The sequence below is a fragment of the Nannospalax galili genome, unplaced genomic scaffold (genome assembly GCF_000622305.1).
Source record: "Nannospalax galili isolate Female #2095 unplaced genomic scaffold, S.galili_v1.0 scaffold713, whole genome shotgun sequence".
NCBI lineage: Eukaryota > Metazoa > Chordata > Mammalia > Rodentia > Spalacidae > Nannospalax > Nannospalax galili.
The window spans coordinates 1335684-1356306 of record NW_008333780.1 but is presented as its reverse complement, the minus strand read 5'-3'; the positions used below and the strand labels follow the sequence as shown (position 1 = coordinate 1356306).

Genomic DNA, 20623 nt, shown 5'->3' with positions numbered 1-20623 from the left:
TACCTCTTCAGAGGGGGGAATGTTGGAGGGGAGGGAGTGGGCATGGATTTGATCAAATCACCTTATATACATGTATGAAATTCTCAATAAAGTTTTCGTAAAAGTTAAAATTTTTTTATGTGAATGATGTGTGTGGATGCACACGCAGTGGCACACATGTAAGGTCAGAGGACAACTCTATGGAGTCTATTCTCTCCTTTTACCTTTACATGGGTTCCAGGATCCAACTCAGGTTGCCAGGTTTGTGGGACAAGCACCTCTGATGAGTCCTCTTGCTGACCAATTTGCTGCTTCTTTATTTATTAACTAATTTTATGTGTGTTATGCCTGCATGTAAGTGCACCCATGTTGTGCAGTGACTGTGGAGGCCAGAAGAGGGCATCAAATCCCTTGAAAGTGAAGTTACAGATAGTTGTTAGCCCCCATTTGGGTGCTGGGATCCAAATCTGGGTCCTCTGCAAGAGCAATAATCAGTGCTCTTTACTGTTGAGCCATCTCTCCAGTCCCAGCACACACATTTTGCTTCTTATAGTACAGTATTCTACTCAAAAAGTAACCACAGTTAGTAGTTTGTGTATACAAACACACACATTTGACTGGAATACTTTCACACTCCTTTTCTCCCCTCAGGCTATAGTCCAGGCTGTCCTGGAACTCACATAAGCCTCCTGCTCCAGCCTCCCAAGGGCTAGGATCACAGGCCCCAACTTTTTTTCTTCTTTTTCTTTTTTAAATTTTTTTTTTTTTTTTTTTTTTTTTTTTTTTTTGGTGCATTAGTATCTCTCAGGCTAGGGATGTAGATCAACTGGTAGAGTGTTTGCTTAGTGTGCAACAAAGCCCTGGGTTTGATCCCCAGACCATATAAATTGGGTATGGTGGCACACTTGTAACTCCAGCACTCAGGAAGCAAGAAGGTCAGAAGTGTGAGGTCATCCTCCACTACATAGTGAGTTCAAGACTAGCCTGGGATATATGAGACCTTGCCTCAAAACAAAACAAAATACCTGAACAATAAAAATAAATAATTAAATGAGCACTAAAGAAAAACAAGTCCAAGTTAAAAAATTTAAAAAAGAAACGGGGGCCTGGAGATGGCTCAGCAGTTATTGCAGAGGACCCAGGTTCAATTCCCAACACCCATATGACAGCTGCAAACCATCCTTAACTCCAGTTCCAGGGGAATCCGAAGCCCTCTTCTGACCTCCGCGGCATTGCATGACACGGGTGCACTCACATACATGCAGGTAATACACTCAATACACGTAAAATAAAAATAATAAATATTAAAAAAAGAAACAGGATCTCTACGGAGTCCACGGTAGCCTTGAACTTCTAAACCTCCTGCTCAGGTTCCTAAGTGATGGATTACAGGCATGCATTACAATGCCTGATTTTTATACTCCTTTATTTTGTTTTCCCCGGCTGGTCTCAAACTTATGCTAGTATTTCTGCCTCAGCCTGAGTGCTGGGATTATTGGCATGAGCTGCCGTGCCCAGCTGCACTTCTTTTCCAACTAGGATTTGAGCAGTTGTAGCATACCAACTGCAAAATAAAACCTGACTATTAAAGTGGCAGGGTAGCATACCTGAAAGAACCATGCCACAGTCAAATAACCTCTGGTTCTGATCTAGTTCTCCCTTCTAAACCATTCTTTATATCCCTCTGTACAGAATTTGAGAGTCTAAGATTTACTGTCCACATGACATATTAAAGTCCTTAACTCCATACTCTCCAGAACTGTATCTTAATCTTCTTAAGCCCCTTGCAAATAAAGGTGCAAACTGCATGAAAGGAGGGAATGCATGTGCTGTATTCTTTTAGCACTGCTTAAGGCAGTCAGCAGCGCTCTGCTGGGATCAGCACTCACATTTATCAAATGTTAACCTTGATCTGAAGTCTGACCTCAGACTGAGCACTTGTACTTACCTTTGCAAGCTCCACACCAAGACTTATGGATAATCACCATCAGGGGCAAGCCACTTAAAAACAAAGAAATGATATTCTAGTAAAATTCTTCTAAAGTACTCTAATAAAATGTGCAGTTTATGGAGACAAGGATAACAATGTACTTTTTATTTTCAGGAAAGAAAAGTGTTGCTTAAAAAAAAAAGCAACAAAATCCACCTGAATTATATTGGTCAAATGAAGCTCTTAAGCTCTCAAGTTTTAAATATCAACGAAGAGGCCCCACTGTAGTAGCCACTGGCTTTCTCCATGACACAACCCCTAAAACATGCTGCCACCATACCACATCCTATAACAAGCAGCTACAATAACCTAGAGTACTGAACGGTACCTACTAGCTCACCCTCCCCATTACACTTAGAACTTTTGAGACAAGGAATTCTTGGCTCTCTTTATATCCCCTATGCCCAACACACAGTATTACTGATATCGAACACAGCATTTACTACAAACTAGTACTAGTCTATAGATAATTAGCTCATTTACTAAGTGTTAAGTTATTTAGTTACCTCACCTTACGCCTACAAGTTCACTTGAACTTGTGCCTCTGCTACTTGCAAAGGCTTATAAACCACATGAGAAAGGCAGTGTAGGTTAGGTGGCAGGATGTAGGTAACCATAACCAAAATGTACGGAATATTCCCTATGTGACTATTATGTGCTATGTACTTTCCACGCATTATATTATTTAAATCCCCCAAACTCTAAGGTAGATGCTTTCTCTTTACTTAAAAACAGTATGTCAGAGAGAGAGAGAGCATGCCACAGAATACATGTGGAGGTCAAAGGATACATTGAAGTCAGTTCTCTTCTTCCACCACGTGAATCCTGGGGAATGAACTCAGGTGGCTGAGCTTGGTGGCAAGTGCCCTTACCCACTGAGCCATCTCACCAGCCTTCTTATTTCTGAGATATGGTCCGGTATATAGCCCAAACTGGCCTAAAACTCTTGGCAATCTCCCTGTCTCAGCTTCCTGAGTGATGGGTTATAGTCATACACCATCACACCCAACTGGGATACATACTATTAATGATCTCACAGAAATGAGAAAACTTGTCTGTGATGTAACTCAGTGTTAGAGCACTAGCTCAGCATGTGCAAGAAAGACCCTGGGTTCAAGTCACAGCTCTACCCATAAGAAAACCAAGACTTCAAGAGATTAAATGTTTGACCACATATGATCTAGGTTCTGCTGTTCATGAGCTATTAAAAGACTCCAAAACAAATCTTCTCTTCAGTTTTGAACAGCAATCTAGAATACACGGGTTTAAACGCAGGTCAACCAATAGCCAAAAAGCCTAAAATCAGAAATGAAGGTCAGAGAATCTCTTCAAGGTTGCCTAGTTCAAATCTACATTTCATGCATGAATCCTCTGGTATATCAGAAACAAAAGATGGTCCAGATTCCCTGGTGAGGAATACAGTATCAACCAAGGTACCCATATGTCCTAACTTTACAGCTCCAAGTATTTTCAGAGCACACACATTTTAGAATGTTTTAACCCCTCTTTTCTCCCTGGCAAACTGGAACTGGTGTTAGCAAAATACAATCCGAAGGCCAAAACCAGCTCATTGCCTGCTTCTGTAGTGACAAAGATACACCTTTTTTTGAAAATTTTTTCCTCTTTTTTTCTTGACAAGTTTTTACAAAGTAGCCTAGGCTGGTCTACAACTACTATGTAGCACAGGCCTGCCTCAATCTCACAGCAGTCCTCCAGTCTCAGCTCCCAAAATCTAGGATTACAGGTGTGGGCTACCACAACCAGTGATATTTTTCAACAGTTGTAAAACAAATCTAAAAGAAAATACTTAAATGTTAACTCATATTTCCGTGTCTACAGTTTTATTTCAACACTTGCTAAGTAGCAAGATGCCCAAGGCCTAAAAAGCCTAAAATATTTCCATTTGGTCCTTTCTGAACATTGTTCTAAAGTGATGGTTCAAACAGCAACTCCTGCCAGGTGTGGTGGTGCACACCTTTAGTTCCAGCACTTGGGAGGCAGAAGCAGTCAGATGTCTGTGAGCCAGCCTGGTCTACATAGGGAGTTCCAGGCCAGCTGGAAAATATATATATACTGCTTTGCAAAGCTCTCCCCAGAAAGCACCTTCTCCCAGCAGCTAGTGAATCCTCCACAGCACTTGGCCATTCTCTAACCAACAGCCTTCACCCTATTAAGCATGCTGGCACTTCTCACAAACTTTTCACTGTCCAAGACTAGTCTGAAAAATTACAGGTAAAATTTAGTATCTGTTCAATGAAACCAACAAAATAAAGATTACAGTATTTGCCTTGAAATATAAAATAAAGCACAGTATGTTATGGAAGTGGCCATAATATCACTCTAAGATAGGTCAAACAATCTAACCTCTGATTGAACATTATCAAAATACTATTTCAAGGGCTGGAGAGATGGCACAGCAGTTAAGAGCACTGGCTGCTCTTGCAAAGGACCCAGGTTTGGTTCCCGGCACCCACCTGGCAGCTAACAACCATCTGTAACTCCAGTTCCAGCGATCTGATGCCCTCTTCTGATTGCCTCAGGCATTGCACAACATGGGTGCATTCACATACATGCAGGCAATACACTCGTACACATACATAAAAATAAAATATTTTTTAAAATACTATTTCAGCCAGGCGTGGCGGCATACGCCTTTAATCCCAGCACTTGGGAGGCAGAGGCAGGTGGATCTTTGTGAGTTCTAGGCCAGCCTGGTCTACATAGCGAGTACCAGGACAGCTGGGGCTACAGGGAGACCCTGTCTCAAAAAGACAAAAATAAGTAAATAAATAAATAAATACTATTTCAAAGTTATACCATGATACTTGTATATATAAAATGTTACACGATTATGTTGCATTAAATGAGATTCCAGCAAACTTTAAAAATATTTTATTTTTAAAATAATAATCTAATGACTGTCTTACACAAAAATCAAAGTTTCCCAGGGATAGACAGAAAACATGGTTTATCTGTGATCGCAGTTCCAGGGCAGACTAGCAAAAGGCAGGGTATTATACTAAAAAACAGTTGTAGTATTGAAAGAAGGGCCAGCGCAAATATAGAAATGTACCATCTTCGGTTTCTACTCACAGTGGTTTTAAAACAATTCTTATCCATCCTGATAGAGGGGAATCCGTGGTTTGTGATATTCCAAGAAGAGTCCATCCTAAGCAACCCTGTTCACCTGAGCTCTCTGAAGAAATTTGTCAAGACCCTCCCCTCCAGGCTAGTTATTCGTATGTCTCAACTTCCGCTGTAAACTGCGTAGCACAGGGGCAGTCAAGAAAATTGAGTGAGTTGGTCAAGCGCAGCAATCCTAGTACCTCAATATGCTCGGCAGCCCTTCTGACTATTCTTCCTGGACAAAGTGCAGTTGTTTGACAGGAGCCATGGCCTCCCACTCCTCTTACTAGTGCAAACTTTGGTTCAGATACTGAAGAAACATGTTGGCCAACTGAGGCAGGTTCTCATTGTTGGGATGCATTTTAGTGTAAGAAATAAACTGGCGACGGAGGCGACTCAATTCTGCCATGGTCAAGGGCCGGGTAAAGTGGAGGTGCTCGGTGGTGCCAGGAGGACTCAGCAAGTCTCCGGGGACAGCGCTCTTCTGTGCTTCCATCAGCGCAGTCAGCACCTGGCTCGTAACTTGATCCAACTGGTGCAGAAAGCTGCCGGAGGCAAGGGGCTGGGACTGCGTAGACTGATGGGGTGGGGGAGCCCGATTCTCGAACAGTGCGGCCCGGATCTCCGCCAAGGGCAACGGCTCTTCTAACCCCACTACGGTGAACAGAGGTCGGTCCCAGCGGTTCCGAGGGTCAGGAGCCTCAAATCGCAACGCTAAGGACTCCACGAGTTCAGGAGGGAAAAAGCCTCCGGACACGGGATTTGCCGGTTTCTCGGACTCAGGAGGCACCGGAGCTGGGGGCTCTGATGTCCGGATGTCCTCTAGCTCCGGTTCCCCAGCGACGTCGGCCCGGAACCCCCCACTGACCACGGTGCCCGGCATCGAACTCCCGCTGCCCGAGCAGCCCCGGCTCTCGGAGGTTGCAGCCACTTGAGGCCGGCCGCTCGGCCCACCCGGCCGTACACAGTGCAGCAGGCAGAACGGGGTGCGCGCCGCGCGCGTGAGGCAGTACAGCTCGTAGCGGAAGCCCTTGATGTAGTTCACCGAGTCCAGCAGGACCACGGCGCGCCGACTCAGGCGCCGCTCCACCGAGGCCCGCAGAGCGCCGCGCAGGGCCTTCTCACGGGCCGGGTCGCCGTACACGCTCGCGTCCGCCGCGCCCATCACCGAGGCGTCGTCCACCACGTGCACCGCGTGGCCCTCGGCGGCCAGCGCCCGGCGCAGCTCTTCCGTACGACGGCTCTTGCCGCTGGACGGCAGCCCGCAAACCACCACGAGAGGCATCCTCTCCAAGGGCGGCCATGTACGGAAGCTCGCGTCAACTTCCGGAGCGCAGCGGAAGTGCTACCAGAACTTCCGGTTTCCCCTCTCCCTTTACAGGGCCTATTGTTTCTATGGGAACCCTAAACCAACTGAGTCTAGGTCCAACTTTCTTAGAAAGGAGATGCAGAGATTAGAACCGCATCAGTCAGTGATAACCAAAAGTCCTCAAGAGAATATGATTTGCCTGCCGTCAGAGACGATGCCTATCATTAGGATTTAAAGAGCATTAAATTCAAAATGACTAGCACAACATTTGGCATACAAGGACAATTCATAAATGCTGCTTCTCCTTCACACCTACTCTTAGACGTAGTAGATCTTAGTAAACGTTTATTCAGTAACTATTTTAATCTTCAACATCCCTGATCGAGGATTCATAAATGAACATAAAACAAGTCCCCTCTCCCCCAAGATGAAGGGTCTTAATGGGAGCAATCAGGCACCTACACAAAGTTATAAACGCTATGGGTAACTGTATGTTAGTATTAAGAACAGAAGAGAAAAGCTACTCAGAGAGCTCACTGAAAACTTGCAGGAATAGTTATTTGAATTTATTTTTGTTTGTTTTGGAGGGGGGTCCTGGGCCAAGGCCTTGTACAAGAACTCTACACAGGAGCTACAGCCCCTGGGTCAAATTATTTCGATTTAAACTTGAAAAACTAAAGGGAATTCTTCTCTTGGGTAAGATTGCCAAAAACAATACAGGATAACTAATTAAATCTGAATTTAAGCTAACAGTTTTAAAAAGGTATGTAAGCTGCATGGACATATTTAATATTTTTGTCTAAAGTTTAAATTTAGCTGGGCATCTTTTATTTTCATTGTTAAATTTGGCAATTCCACTGCAGAAGGTTTGAGACCCAGTGCCATGAAACTGTAGGATCTGTTCTAGAAATAGCAAGCACTAATTGATAGGCAGAGAAGCATGTTAGCATGTCTGTGTAAGTATGTGTACATAATGTAGGGACATATATATATATATATTGTGATGGAGTAGGTCTCTGGTATAGTACAGTAGAGAAAATGCAAGTCTTGGCTGTTACTTAGTAGTAGTTTAACTAATGGCAAGTAATTTGTTTTCTGTACTTTAATTTCCCTTTCTAGAAAATGGTCATAGTTATTTCATAGATGTACCAATTTCCAAGGTACAGACAATACCTGGTCTTCTCTTCCTTGCTCTGCCTTTTCCTCTTCCTTAAGCTCTGGCTTGACTGTGCATAAACTAGCCCTTCTTCCTGAAACATGACACTGTTTTAACTTTGGTCTAGTAAGTGGTGGTATGGCTCACTGGGTGAGAGATCAGGCTTCTAATGGTGAGAGCACCTGGGTCTGAATCATGACTCTGCTGCTAAATAACTTTGTGATGTTGGGCAAATTAACTTAATTGCTGTGTGGCTTAATTTGGTCCTTTCTAAGTAACAACAATACTTCATAGACATGAAAACTGAGCAAGTTAGTTCATACTATTTAATACATGGTACATAGTAAGGCCTTGGCATGGCCCTTCACCTGAAATTAATGCTAACCTAATGGCTAGAAAGTTTTGTCACCATAATTGACCCAACACCATGTTTTATACCTTGCAGCTGCTTCCTTCTTCCCATCTTCTAGGGTTCTCCAATGAATATGATCTCCAAAGCCTAGGAGAAAAGAGCCTTATAAACAGTCACACAATGAACAAAGTGCATAGTCCCAAGAAAGAAGTGAGGCATGTTTATAATTGATCAATTTAAAAAAATGCTTTCTGCCAAGAGCCTGATGTTCAACACTCAGCTTCACTATTCTCTGGGTATTCTGGACCATGGAAAGCTGCCTTCCCCAAGCCTCAGTTTTCATACCAAAATGGAGATAAATCATCTATTCATAATTTTTTTTTTTTGAGACAGGGTCTCTCTGTAGCTGCAGATGACCTGAAACTCACTGTGTAGACCAGGCAGGCTTTGAACTCACAAAGATCTGTCTGCCTCTGCCTCCCAAGGGCTGGGACTAAAGGCGTGCACTACCGCACCCAGCTTAATTCCTAATTTTTAAGACATGAAACAATGACGCGAAGTGCTTTGTAAACTACCATGAACTATGCCAACAATACTGTAAAAATGAGTGAAAATCTTCCACAGGGCAAACAGAAAGCGTATACACACAGCACGGCTTTAGAGTTATAAAGACATGGGTCTGTAACTCCATTTCTCAATGTGTGGGAATTTTTGAGTCAAGTAAGCTCTCTCAAGTCCTAATATCATCATCTGTATAAATCAAGATATTATCTACCTCTGAATGTTGGTGTAAAGAATGAGTAAAATGAGACTATGTTTTACAGAATTGCCATTATTCTAATAATTTAGCTAGATGATCTTTTTCTTTTTAAAATATTTATTTGTTTTTGTGTATGTATGTGGGCATGTGCGTGCCACGGCCTCCTTGCAGAATTCAGAGGATAACCTATGGGTCCAAGGGATGGAACTCAAGTCACCAGGCTTTGCTGCAAAGCACCTTTACCTCCTGAGCCATCTTGCTGGCCCAGCGTGATCTTTTTCCAGTTATATCACTGCTGAGGAAGAAAATTTTCATAGGAATGAGCTAAAGATGAAGGTTCAGCTCTTGAAGGAGAAATCACAAAGGCTTTATTAAGAAAACAGCTGCCAGCTTCTTAAAGGCCCAAACACAGAAGTACTTTTACCTCTTTAAATGCAGCATTGTACTCTCTCCCCTCCAGGCTTTTTCATAATTGCTCTACCACTGCCTTTCTTCCCCACTCTTGAAGCCAACTTAGCTGTGAGGTAAAACTAGAGGGCATTTCTTCTGATAGGCCTCTGGGTCTCAAGCCATTCTATTCTTCTTTCCCCATAGCACTTCAGGACTCAACTATAACATTTATGTGTCCATGTCCCTCACTCCAAGGGGGAATTCTCTAAGTGCTGGACCCAAACTTCTCGTTTTCTTTACTTCCCTAGCATTTAACAGTACACATGACTCTCACAAGTACTCTATAAAAGAGAATCTTATGTAGGCCAAATCACATAATCTTACATCTACATCCAGAAAAATGTTAGTGATCATAATGTTACTATTTATTTATTGTTCCAAAATTCCATACATACATAATATACATAGATTATATTCCCCCGTTATTCTCTTTGATCCCCTTTCCCTCCCACTGAACCCCTTCTTCTTCCCAGTAAGTCTCCCTCCTACTTTCATGTGTGTTTCCTGCTTCATTAAATTAGGGTTGCTGTGTGAGCATGGGTGAGGGGTTGTTGAGCAAGGGCAACTTATCAGTGTCTGTACCACTGAGGATTATGACTCTCCCTCCCCATTGTCTACATCCACACACAGGGGTAGGGCCTTACCAGCTCCTCCCCATTCATGATGGGATGTTAATGAGCTGTCTTGTGCAGGTAACCATTGTTTCTGTGAGTTAATGGGTAAAACAGCCACATCAAGTTCAGAAGATTACATTTTACATCACTCCTTCCCATCCTCTGGCTCATGCATTCTTTCTGCCCCCTCTTCTGTGATGTTTCCTGTGGCTGCTGTTTATGAACCACCTTATATGTATACAGCCAGTCAAGCCAACCCATATTAACAGTAATCTACTTTTATTTCCCCTCTCTATTTCAGTTTTCTCAGTACTGAAATAGGTGTAAGAATAATGGCATCTCACAAGCTTATTACTGAATAGCAAATATGGAATACAAAAATCTCAGTACAGTGCTTAGCATAAGCATGAGTATGTGGTAGCTTTTGCTATTCTTTACAGCTAAGGCTTCTCTAAATCATACCAGCTGTTCCAGGTTACCTTGCTGCTAAATGGCCAGCAGGGATTTAACATCCAGTCTCGTGGTCTCTACATCTGTCTTTCAGACATTTATTCCCCAAATAAATTCCAATCTAATTGTTATCAGTGATACTACAGGGAAATCAAAGCTTACTTGGGTTAACACATGGGTGCAGTATCCAAAGTAGTCATCATCATTTTCAATCTCAACAGTATAGGCTGCTAAGAGAAAAAATGTCTCATTTGCCTAAGGCTCAACATTTGATCCTGAAGAGTAAATGACTGAGGGTGAAATTGGGAGGATGCCCAGGAGACCTGAAAGCTGCTTGCCTCATTTAACTCATGGTCCCCAAACTTAGATAATTGATCATGCTTTGACAATGTGCCTGACTAAACAGCCAGACGGGATACCCACCTACAAAACAATGAAATCTCAGATAAAACAGATTTTCAGAATGGACTCACTGTGATACTGGAAATCCCTCCACAAACACAAAGAAAGCTAAAATAAGATGAAGAACAAGCAAACCATAAGGCCACCGGCCCTGAAAGCAAACAGCCATTATAATGTGGCAAACAGAGAAGAACCTGAGACTCTTCTACTAAACCCAACCCTCGAAAGAAAACTAGAGTGAGTCCAAGTCCATAGTCCATTTCATTCCCTCCTCGCCCAAACAAATGCTAAATTTTGCTAGAGGGAAGCACTCCCCACTCTAGAGAACCACTATGAGTTCTCCACCATAGATCACTAAAAATCATCAGAAGCAACAGAGTTAGACCATAAAGGCCTTCAGATACTAAGATTATCAACCACAGAATTTTTAAAAATCATATGAAATGTTTAAAGAAATAACTCACAGAATCACAAAATAAATTATCAAATCTAAACCAGGTGTGGTGGCACTCATTTGTGATCCCAGCATTCAAGAGGTAGAGACAGAAGGATCATAAGTTTAAGGTCAGCCTTGGAGTCATAGTGAGTTTATTACTTTGAAGCCAACCTAGGATGTATTAAATTCTGTTTCAAAACAAAGGCCAAGACAGTAGTAAAAAAAAAAATGCTTGCTATGCTAGCATGAGGACTTGAGTTTGAGCCCCAGAATCTATGTTTAAAAAGCCAGGCATGGTGGCATGGGTTTGTAACCCAGCAGTCGAGGAGCAGAGATAGGTGATTTCTTGGTGCCTTGCTGGCCAGCCAGCCTAGCTTACTTGGTGAGACCATGTCTCAGATGGTTAAGAGCACTGGCTGCTCTTCCAGGGGACCCAGTTTCAGTTTCCAGCGCACACATGGCAGCTAATGACCAGCCAGAACTCCAGTTCCAGAGATCTGCTGCCCACTTCTGGGCGTTACATGCACTGGTACACTCACATGCAGGCAAAACACCTATATACATAAAATAAAAATAACTTAAAATTTTTCTTTAAAGCCAGGCATTGATGGCGCACGCCTGTAGTCCCAGCACCTGGGAGGCAGAGGCAGGAGGATCTCTGCGAGTTCAAGGCCAGCCTGGTCTACATAGTGAGTTCCAGGACAGCTGGGGCTACAGGGAGACCCTGTCTCAAAAAGACTAAAAAAAATTTTTTTCTTTAAAAAAGACTAAACAAAACAAAAAAAACAAGATGGACAACACCTGAGGTGTGACACCTGAGGTTTGACACCTGAGGTGTGACACCTGAGACTGACCTCTGACTTGACGTGCGTGTGCATATATGTGTACCTGCATACCCCACACAGTAAGTGAATAAATTAATACTATCAGATCTGTGAAGGCACAAAAAAATCTTTTGAAATTAAAAATACAATTGTTGAAATATAAACAAATGGAAATTCAGTGATTAGAAAGCTATGTCCCAGCACTTGGTGGCACATTCTGTGAGTTCAGGGCCAGCCTGGTCTCCACAGTGAGTTCCAGGCTAGCTGGGGCTTCAGGGAGACCCTGTTTCAAAAGACCAAAAAAAAAAAAAAAAAAAAAAAAAACCAGCTATGGGTAATGAAGTCACAAAGAGATATGGACATTGTTAGAAAGAAAAAAACAGAGACAGCAAAATGACCAGTTGTTGCCAGGTATGAAGGCACACATACAGGTCTGTAATTATAGTTCTAGCACTCAGAAGGTGGAGACAGGAAAATTCCAAGTTCAAGACCAGCCTGAGCTATATCCAAAAGAAGAAAGGAAAGATCAGCAGTTGCCAAGGAGATAACAGGTAGAGCACAGGTTATTTTTTACAATGATGTAAGTTATTTGTAACAAGGGCAATAATTACAAAAAAGTCAAATCTTTTCTGTCAAAAGAATGATCACTGAAACGTAACTTTTGTAATGCTATTTTGTAATCACACACTCCCCTGTAAAATTTTTATTCTAAATGCCCTGCTGTATCTATAAAACTTGAACTTGAAGGCCCAGAGCTGCAAACAACTTCCCCCTTTCCTTCATTCCCTTTGTTCTGATTCTTTTAAAAGTAGCCAATCATGAAAGTGTGAGGTTAGACCCCAACCAAGACAGGAAAGACAGTACTCTTGCATTAGAATAAAAACCTTTTGAACTTCCAGCTCAGTGTGTTGGCTCTATCCAAATGACAATGTACAAGTAAAAGGTACTTTGCCAGGTTACTTCCCTTTGTCCAGTGTTCTTTGTGTGGCACTAGTGAAGTCCTTGGACTTCAGGTAATCTTTTTTTTTTTTTTTTGATTTAATAAAGTTTTATTTTTCCAAATTTACAGTCGGTTGAACCTATTTAGGCACCTTCGCCAGCAGCTGGGGCATCTCCACCCTTTGTGTTTCTGGTGTAAATTACTTGGGCTCCCTGTTTTGAAACCAGTTTGACAAGTCCTTTACTAAGGAGTTCCTGAAGGGTTGCCCTGGCCAGGGAACCTTGAATCTTCAGTCTCTCAAAGACCACAGCTGGGGGTAATAAGTTTATAGTTGGGAACTTCCTTACAGATATTATTTCTAGCAGTAATCCTATACTGTATTGTCAGACACATGTTATAGCCTGAATTGTGCATAATGCTCCCCCTCCATATGAGGAAGTTCTAATCTTCAGTACTTTAGACTATGACTGTTTGAAGAAGAAAAGACCATGTGCAGATACAGAAGATGATTATGTACAAGCAGAAACCAGCCTGGCCAACATCTTGATCTTGAACTTCTAGCCTTTTAGCACTGCCAAAATATAAATTTCTGTTGTTTACACTACCAAATCTTGTGTTAAGTAGAGTCAGGCTGTACAGTGTTTGCTACAAAAGAAGGAAGTCCTGAGTTCAGTCTCCAGAGTTCATACAAAAAGTTGGGCCTGATGGTGTCTGAAAGTAATTCCAGTGCTGGGGAGGTAAAAAGAGAGGATCCCTAGAGCTCACTAGCCAGCCAGCCTAGCCTAATCTAGCATGTCCAAGGCCCTACCTAGTTCAATACCCAGCACACATGCGCTGCGCGCGCACACGCGCGCACACACACACACACACATATCCTCAAAACAAAATACTCCACTGTATGTACAAAATTTCTTTAACAATTCATCTTTTAAAAAAATACATTGTGGCCAGGCATTGAGAGCACAAGCCTGTAATTCTAGCACTTAAGAGGTGAAGGCAAGGATGATGGGGAATTCAAGGACAGCCTGGGCTATATGAAACCCTGTTTCAAAAACAAAATAGCAATAGTCACTACCATAATTTATTGAATGCTTATGATAATACTATGAGAATAATATTGATAATGAGTAACATATATGGCACTTTTATGCATAGCACTTTAAAAATGTTTTTATAGATACTAATTTATTTAGTCCTCACAATAACCTTGAACTACAAACTCTATCTTTTCATTTCCTACAGATAAGGAAACAAGTTAAATAGCTGACCTAGTGTTACATTGCCTGTGAGTGGCAGACCTAGACAATGCTGGTGGTTGGAGCCATTCACTGTCCTTTACAGTCTCTCTAGCAAAGGTTAAAGAATAAGTGAAAGAAGGAATGCATCTTTACCAGAGAGAATGAGAACACCAGCTTCAGGGGTGGAACATTTATTTTTTGTTTTTATTTTTCTCTTTCCCCTTGAAAAAGAACTTACACAGATAGTTTTACGTTGCTCTTGAAATCACTCACTCCCCAAACCACTGACACTCATGGCCACGACAGCAATGGCACAGCTGAAGACAGTCCAGTTTCCTAAGGTGTCACCCGCAGGCAATTTATACTAGTTACCTGCAAAGTAAACCAAAGTCTCCCAATGTCAGCAGTTTTTTCCTAAAAGAACGTATAAAACAGGAAAAGCGATTTCCAAACACAGCATTTACATCAGTTTGCAAGCTCTTTATCCTAAAGATTGTCCTAAAGAAAAGGATTGCCCACTCAGTCCTCCAGGTGATGAAACCTAAATAATTAAAGGTCAAACGTTAGAGCCCGCAGCCAAGCCTATGATAGGGAACACTGTACCTGAGAGGCAGAGTAACCAGCGGCTAAGTGACGTCTGCTATAGAGACCTGATCTGGAACCCTAGATCAGTAACACTGTTTTTACAGATGCCAAATATGGCTAACAAAAATCTGTCTCGGGTGATAGTGAACAGGACACTTTGTGTTAAGGTGCCCACTTTTTATTCTAGAGATTGAAGTCATCTATTCTTATTATAGGCAGGAGAGCATGTGAATTGCTTCCATTAAGAGGTTTCTAGTTTGTCCCTCTGTACTAAGAGGCCAAAGTGCTGCACCAGTTAAGGACACTGGCTTTAGGATTTGTGTTTCAGCTAGTCGGCTTACTACTTTAATTCCTAATGCCTCATTTTAGGTTCTCCATTCTGAAATGGGGATGATGATAAAAACAAAATATTACCCATCTCATAGCATTAATAATTAGGATTAAATCAGTCAATGTTTGAAAAATGCACAGATCAGTACCTGGAAGCAGTAGATAGGAATGTTAATTATTACACTCCTCTCCATAGGTGATTTATTCTAAATTTTCTAGCCCACAGAGAACAATGAAATTATTTTAGAACTCTACAATGTCAGAGCTGAAGAACCCTTAGGAAATATTTCTAGTTCAACTCTCTTACTTAATAAATGGTCATTTAGCCAGAGCTGGCTATTTAGCCTAAGATTAAAAAAATCTTGGCCTATTAATTTCAATCTAGTGTTCACTCCACACCATTTGCTTCCTCTTTATATGAAAACTCAGGAGTAGGATGGGGTGGGGCTGGTGTGCTGGATAGCTTTAGTTGTCAACTTGACACACCTGGGTAGAGGGAGCCTCACCTAGGAAATTGCCTCCATTGGACTGGCCTGTGGCCATGTCTGTGGAATATTTTCTTGATCATTAAGTGATGTGGGAGGGCCCAGGCCACTGTGGGTGGTCCCATCCCTGGGCAGGTTATATTGTATAAAAAGCAGGCTGAGCATGGGCCAGGGGAGCAAGCTAGTAAGCAGTGTTCCTCCATGGCCTATGCTCCAACTCCTGCCTCCAGGTTCCTGCCCTGAGTTCCTACCTTGGGCTCCTGGATGAATTGTGACCTGGGAGATAGAAGCCATATACGCCCTTTCCTCCTCAAGTTGGTACTGGTGAGAGTATGGAGAAACAAACTAGAACAGGGGAGGTGGGAAGGGTCATTCAGTCTTTCCCCTGTGCAAACAACCGAGTCATCACTATAAAGATCTGGATGGAGCTACTTAGATATCATGGAAGAAATAATACTCATCAAAATTTTCAGTAACTACTGCCTCAGGTAGCTTTTTTTTTTTTTCTGTCTTTTTGAGATAGGTTCTCCCTGTAGCTCCAGCTGGCCTGGAACTTGCTAGGAAGACCAGGCTGGCCTCTAACTCACAGAGATCCACTTGCCTCTGCTTCTGGAGTGCTAGGATTAAAGGAGTGAGCCACCACGCCTACCAGGTAGCACATTTTTAAGAGGCAGGGTAAGATATAATCTTATGGTCAAAGACTCTCTAACCAAGAGTTACATAAAACAAAAAAGTTTGAAATGTAATTAATTCATTATAGGAATAAGTAAATATCCTTTCATGGGATGAAAGACTATCAATTAGCATTTCATTTTCTGAATACTTTTCAAGCATGTTACAGGATATCTTTTTATCATTGAATTCTCACAACCTAATCCTATTCCTTGAGTTGCATTTCTAAATGCTGCTGTAGCTACTTGGTATTTCCCTGCTCAAAGTACATATTAAGTAGTCTTGTAACTGCCTACTTGTTTAAAAAAGGATAAGGATCGTGATGAATGTATTTGCCATTCATTTTTCTTTCACTAAATATTCTTGAACAGAAAGGATCCTGGCTTACTGTAGTCACTAAAGATGATTTCAAACTCAAAAGCTCCTCTTCACAAGGTGACCTCAAAATACCTCCCATTAGGAGTAGAGGTAGTAATGTCCCTTCTTCTTGAACTTGGCCCTGCAGAATGTCAGTAATGTTATGTGACTTATTAAGGCTAGATGATAAAGATGCCATGCATTTCCATCTAATTCCTTTACAGTACTCAGTCTCCAGATCCAGTTGCCATACTGTGAGGATGCTTACACTAGCCTATGCCAAACCATAGGGAGATCAGATAACCAGCTACCTGAGGACCTAGAAAAGCCTTCCCTGTTGGCCTCATTCAAATTTCTGATCCACATACTGTAACAATAAAATAATATTATTGTGTGTGGTGCTGGGGGACTAGACCCTGGGCCTTGGAAATGATAAGTACACATTCTGTCACTGAACTACATATTTCAAACCCTTGCTTTTTGGAGACAGGATCTCACTATGTAGCACGGGATAGTTTTGAACTACGTAGTCAGACTGGCCTCAAACTCATAATCTTTCTGCCTCAGTCTCCAAGTGCTTGGATTACAGGTGTGTACCAATATGCCTAGTAAAATGATTTCTTTATGTCAACAGATTCTGGAGTGGTTTATTAGGCAATGATGGTAACTGAATCAACTACACAGAGCTTACTGCCTAGCAAAGAATTGATAGTCAATACAAGACTCCACAATATTGCATGTACCTAACACAGTAAATGGAACAGAGTAAATTACTTGTTCAGTCTTAGGTAACTGTTATGCCCATTTTGTAGCTGAAGAACTGAGACTGTAAGAGATTAAGCTGCTTGCCAAAGGCATCTCATTTGATCAGTGGCAAAACAGATAAAAATGCAGATCTTCGCCCGGTACGGTGGTACATGCCATTAATGCCAGCACTCTCGTGGAGGCAGGTGGATCTCTGTGAGTTCAAGGCCAGCCTGGTCTACATAGTGAGTTCCAGGCTAGCTGGGGTTACAGGGAGACCCTGTCTCCAAAACAAACAAAAAAACTGCAGATCTACACCCACATCCTAACACTCAATCTGCCTCTACTTAACAATTTATTACAAAAGCACAGTAGTATGTTTTACAATAGGATCATCAGTATTTGAAACACTCTGAAACATTCTAACCTCCTAGGATTCACTGTGTAGGTTCATAATGTCCTTCACGGGTAGAAATGCAAATACACCTTCTCAGAAAAGCTTTTCCTCACTTTCCTAACTCAAGTAAATGCCAGTTCCCTCACCCTCCTTTCTATTTCCTCCAACATACTTTCATACGGTACAAGCTGACTAAATCACTCAGGAGTCCACCCCATTCTTGCTCCTTTCTAACCTGAATATAAGCTCTACGAGAGCAAGAACCTTGTCTGTTCTCTTCACTGCCATGTGTCCAGTTCCCAGGTCAATGACCAAAATATGGTAAGTGATCAAAAATCAACACAGAATAGAGGTGATTGCACTCAGGTCCACTGAATACTCAACAAATGTTGAGTATTTGTTTGTCCCTTTTAGCGCCTAACAGGTCAACAATTCCCCACTTTTTTTCTGGGTCTAGTTGAGTCTGTCAGTGCATACTTAATCATTGCCCACCAATAAATGTGAAAATAGGGAGGATTTTAAAATATATATACAACTGAAGACAATAAGCCTGGGTCTGGAGATGACTCAGTGAGTAAGAACACTTGCTCTGAAAGCAAGAGTACCTGAGTTCAAATCCCAAGCACCCATATAAAGATCTGGCATTGCTACACATGCCTGTAACTCCAAGCATTGGGGAGCCTAGAAACTCACCAGCCAATCAGTCTAGCCTAAATGATGAGCCCAGGTTCAGTAAGAGATCCTGTCTCAAAAGTAAGATGGAGAGCAAGCAATAGAGAAAACACTGGACATCCTCACCTGGCCTAGTCACGAGCGTGAATCGGCATACACGTGTGCAGATGCACAACACACTGACAGATACACGCACACTTAAAAAAACAACAACAACAAAACGTAACCAGGTGTGACCAGCACTCAGGAGGCAAAGGCACGATTTCTGTGAGAGATCAAGGCCAGCCTGGTCTACACAGTGAATTCCAGGCCAGCTAGGGCTGCAGGGAGACCCTGTCTCACAAAGATAAAAAACAACAAAACAAACCTGCAAGGTTGCAGCAGGATGATCCCATCCTGCCCGTAAGGTCAGTACAAAACAAACCAACAAATAAAAAGAACGAAAAACTAAAGCAAGCTTGGGATCCACGTACAAAGCACCCACTTAGGAAAGTATGAAAAGCTCAGAGTCAACTTTCAAGAAAGCTGACGAGAAGAAAGATGGTCAAGCTTAAAAAGATGTCAGTAATAGAATGGAGTTGGGGTACACACTTCCTAACCTCCATTCATAACCACTGGCTGGTCCTTTGCGCCTCAAAACAAATCGCTAAATAATAAACATATAAATAAATACGTTTCTTACAACACACTAACTGAGCCACACCAAACACAACTGTTGGTGACCCTCTAGTAAAAGACCTAGCCTTCAAATTTGGCCCTTTCTTATGTGCCTCCTGGTAAGCAGGAGAAGGCTCTTCAGGGAAAAATAAGTAATCTTAAGACCCAAGCGGGAAATCTCTGCATACACAGATCACCAGTGACCCTATTTCTTCTGGATGGGAAGGTGACTGCTCCTGAAGGCGACTCAAGTGCCTAATATACATGCTGGACTCGTAAAAATGCTAGTCCTTATTTAAAGGTCATTTCATCCCTAAACCTCAAAATTAAAGAGTCCTCAAGTACAACTTCTCTACCTAAACCTTCCGCAGCCCTGGTACTCCCTTACCCCAAGAAATTTTAAAACTCCCAGGAGCGGTTGGGGAAGAGAAAAAGAAATCTGGAGTGGCCTAAGCGATAAAGTGAGGGAGGAAAAAGAGTAAGAGCAAGAAGGGGGTTACGACCAGCTGGGGCCCGAGATCCATAAAGATTAAGAGCGAGGTCTCACCCTTTCCAAGTCCACTGCGTCCTTCTGAAGAGGTGATAAGGAGCAGGAAACTGACGCTCAGCAAACAGGTGGTCCCGAATCGAAGCAACATCTCCACCGCAGAGGTGCGCCGGGCCACTGGAACGAGCAGACACGGGATCCGGTTACCAGCAAAACGTCCGCTCCGCAACCCCAGCGCTTCTCAAGCCAACCCCTCGGGGTCCCGGATTCCCCCCCACCAAACTCTGAAGGAAGTGATGTTAGACGGATGTGGGTGGTGCCTCCGGGGTCTGCTTTGGAATGGAGTAAATTTAAAGGTGCAGATCACGTTAGAAGGATGCGGGAGTGCATTTCAAGCGCGAGTTGGCCTTCCCTCGGTCCTGGATGTGCAGGCCCAGGGACACAGCGGAAGAAGGTGGGCTAAGACGGTGCGGGCTGGGGAGAGGTTCTGGAAACCGTTGTGGATAGCGTGTGACCCCCTAGCTTAGCCCCCTCCCTCCCCGGAGCGCTGTATTTAATATTCAAAATGCAAATTATCAGCCCCCCCCCAGTGGGCTGGTCACCCACTGGCTTGGGATTTCTAGCCCGTGCGCAAATAAGAAAAGTCTGGACAACCAGATTTCTGTGTTACATTTCTGCCGAGGTCTCCGAGGAGACGTGGTAGACTGGCTCTGCGGCGCGCGCGTCCTGTGCCTTGCAGGCATGCACTTTTCTCCCGACAAGAAGCGCTGGCCTTTTTTTTTTTTTTTCCTTGCACGCTTTCCACTCAGGGATGATGTAACCAAGTAATGCAAGCTCCAAGAAAACCAGGATTGGGTCCTCTGATTGCAAAACTGACAACGAGGATCCAGGACATAAGTCACTGCAAGCACTTCAAGTGCAAACCTTTCCGTTAAATCTGTTGGGTTTCGTTTGGGGTCGAGTATTTGCTTTTCCCTTCTACCTAACAGGCGACATCCCGACTTTCCCTCCGGGTGCTAGTGGAGTCCATCCGAACAAACTGCACATCCAGACAGAACCCCCGCCGCCCTTCCGTTAGGTCCCGGCGGAAGACGTGCGCAGACACAATGGGACCCCGGGGACCGCCAGCTCCAGGATGCAACGCGGCCCGCGCTCGCCGCCGTGGGAACACGGGGGCGCGGAGCAGCCTGGGCCTTGTAGTTGGCCCGCGT

The 20623-nt window shown here is 43.0% G+C and overlaps 2 protein-coding genes across 5 annotated transcripts in view; both read right to left on the bottom strand.

The window, feature by feature from the left end:
- Txndc12 (thioredoxin domain containing 12) overlaps positions 1 to 20623 on the bottom strand; it is a 117182-nt gene that overhangs the window by 7660 nt on the left and 88899 nt on the right. For 2 of the 4 annotated variants that reach the window (XM_017796989.2, XM_017796990.2), the window contains exons 2-4: positions 19473 to 19589; positions 7999 to 8059; positions 1928 to 1980 (exon numbers count right to left, since the gene is read on the bottom strand). In XM_017796989.2, coding sequence (XP_017652478.2) covers positions 1928 to 1980; positions 7999 to 8059; positions 19473 to 19589 — 231 coding nt within the window. Of the gene's footprint in view, positions 1 to 1927; positions 1981 to 7998; positions 8060 to 19472; positions 19590 to 20082; positions 20593 to 20623 lie in introns of those variants that run through there. The other 2 variants (XM_008828440.2, XM_029561270.1) reach the window with 2 other exon arrangements.
- On the bottom strand, positions 4846 to 19551 carry Kti12 (KTI12 chromatin associated homolog). The gene is made up of 3 exons (XM_029561269.1): positions 19473 to 19551; positions 7999 to 8059; positions 4846 to 6622 (listed from the first exon to the last, which is right to left on the bottom strand). The coding sequence occupies exon 3, from the start codon at positions 6378 to 6380 to the stop codon at positions 5382 to 5384; it is 999 nt and encodes a 332-aa protein (XP_029417129.1). The 5' UTR covers positions 6381 to 6622; positions 7999 to 8059; positions 19473 to 19551; the 3' UTR covers positions 4846 to 5381.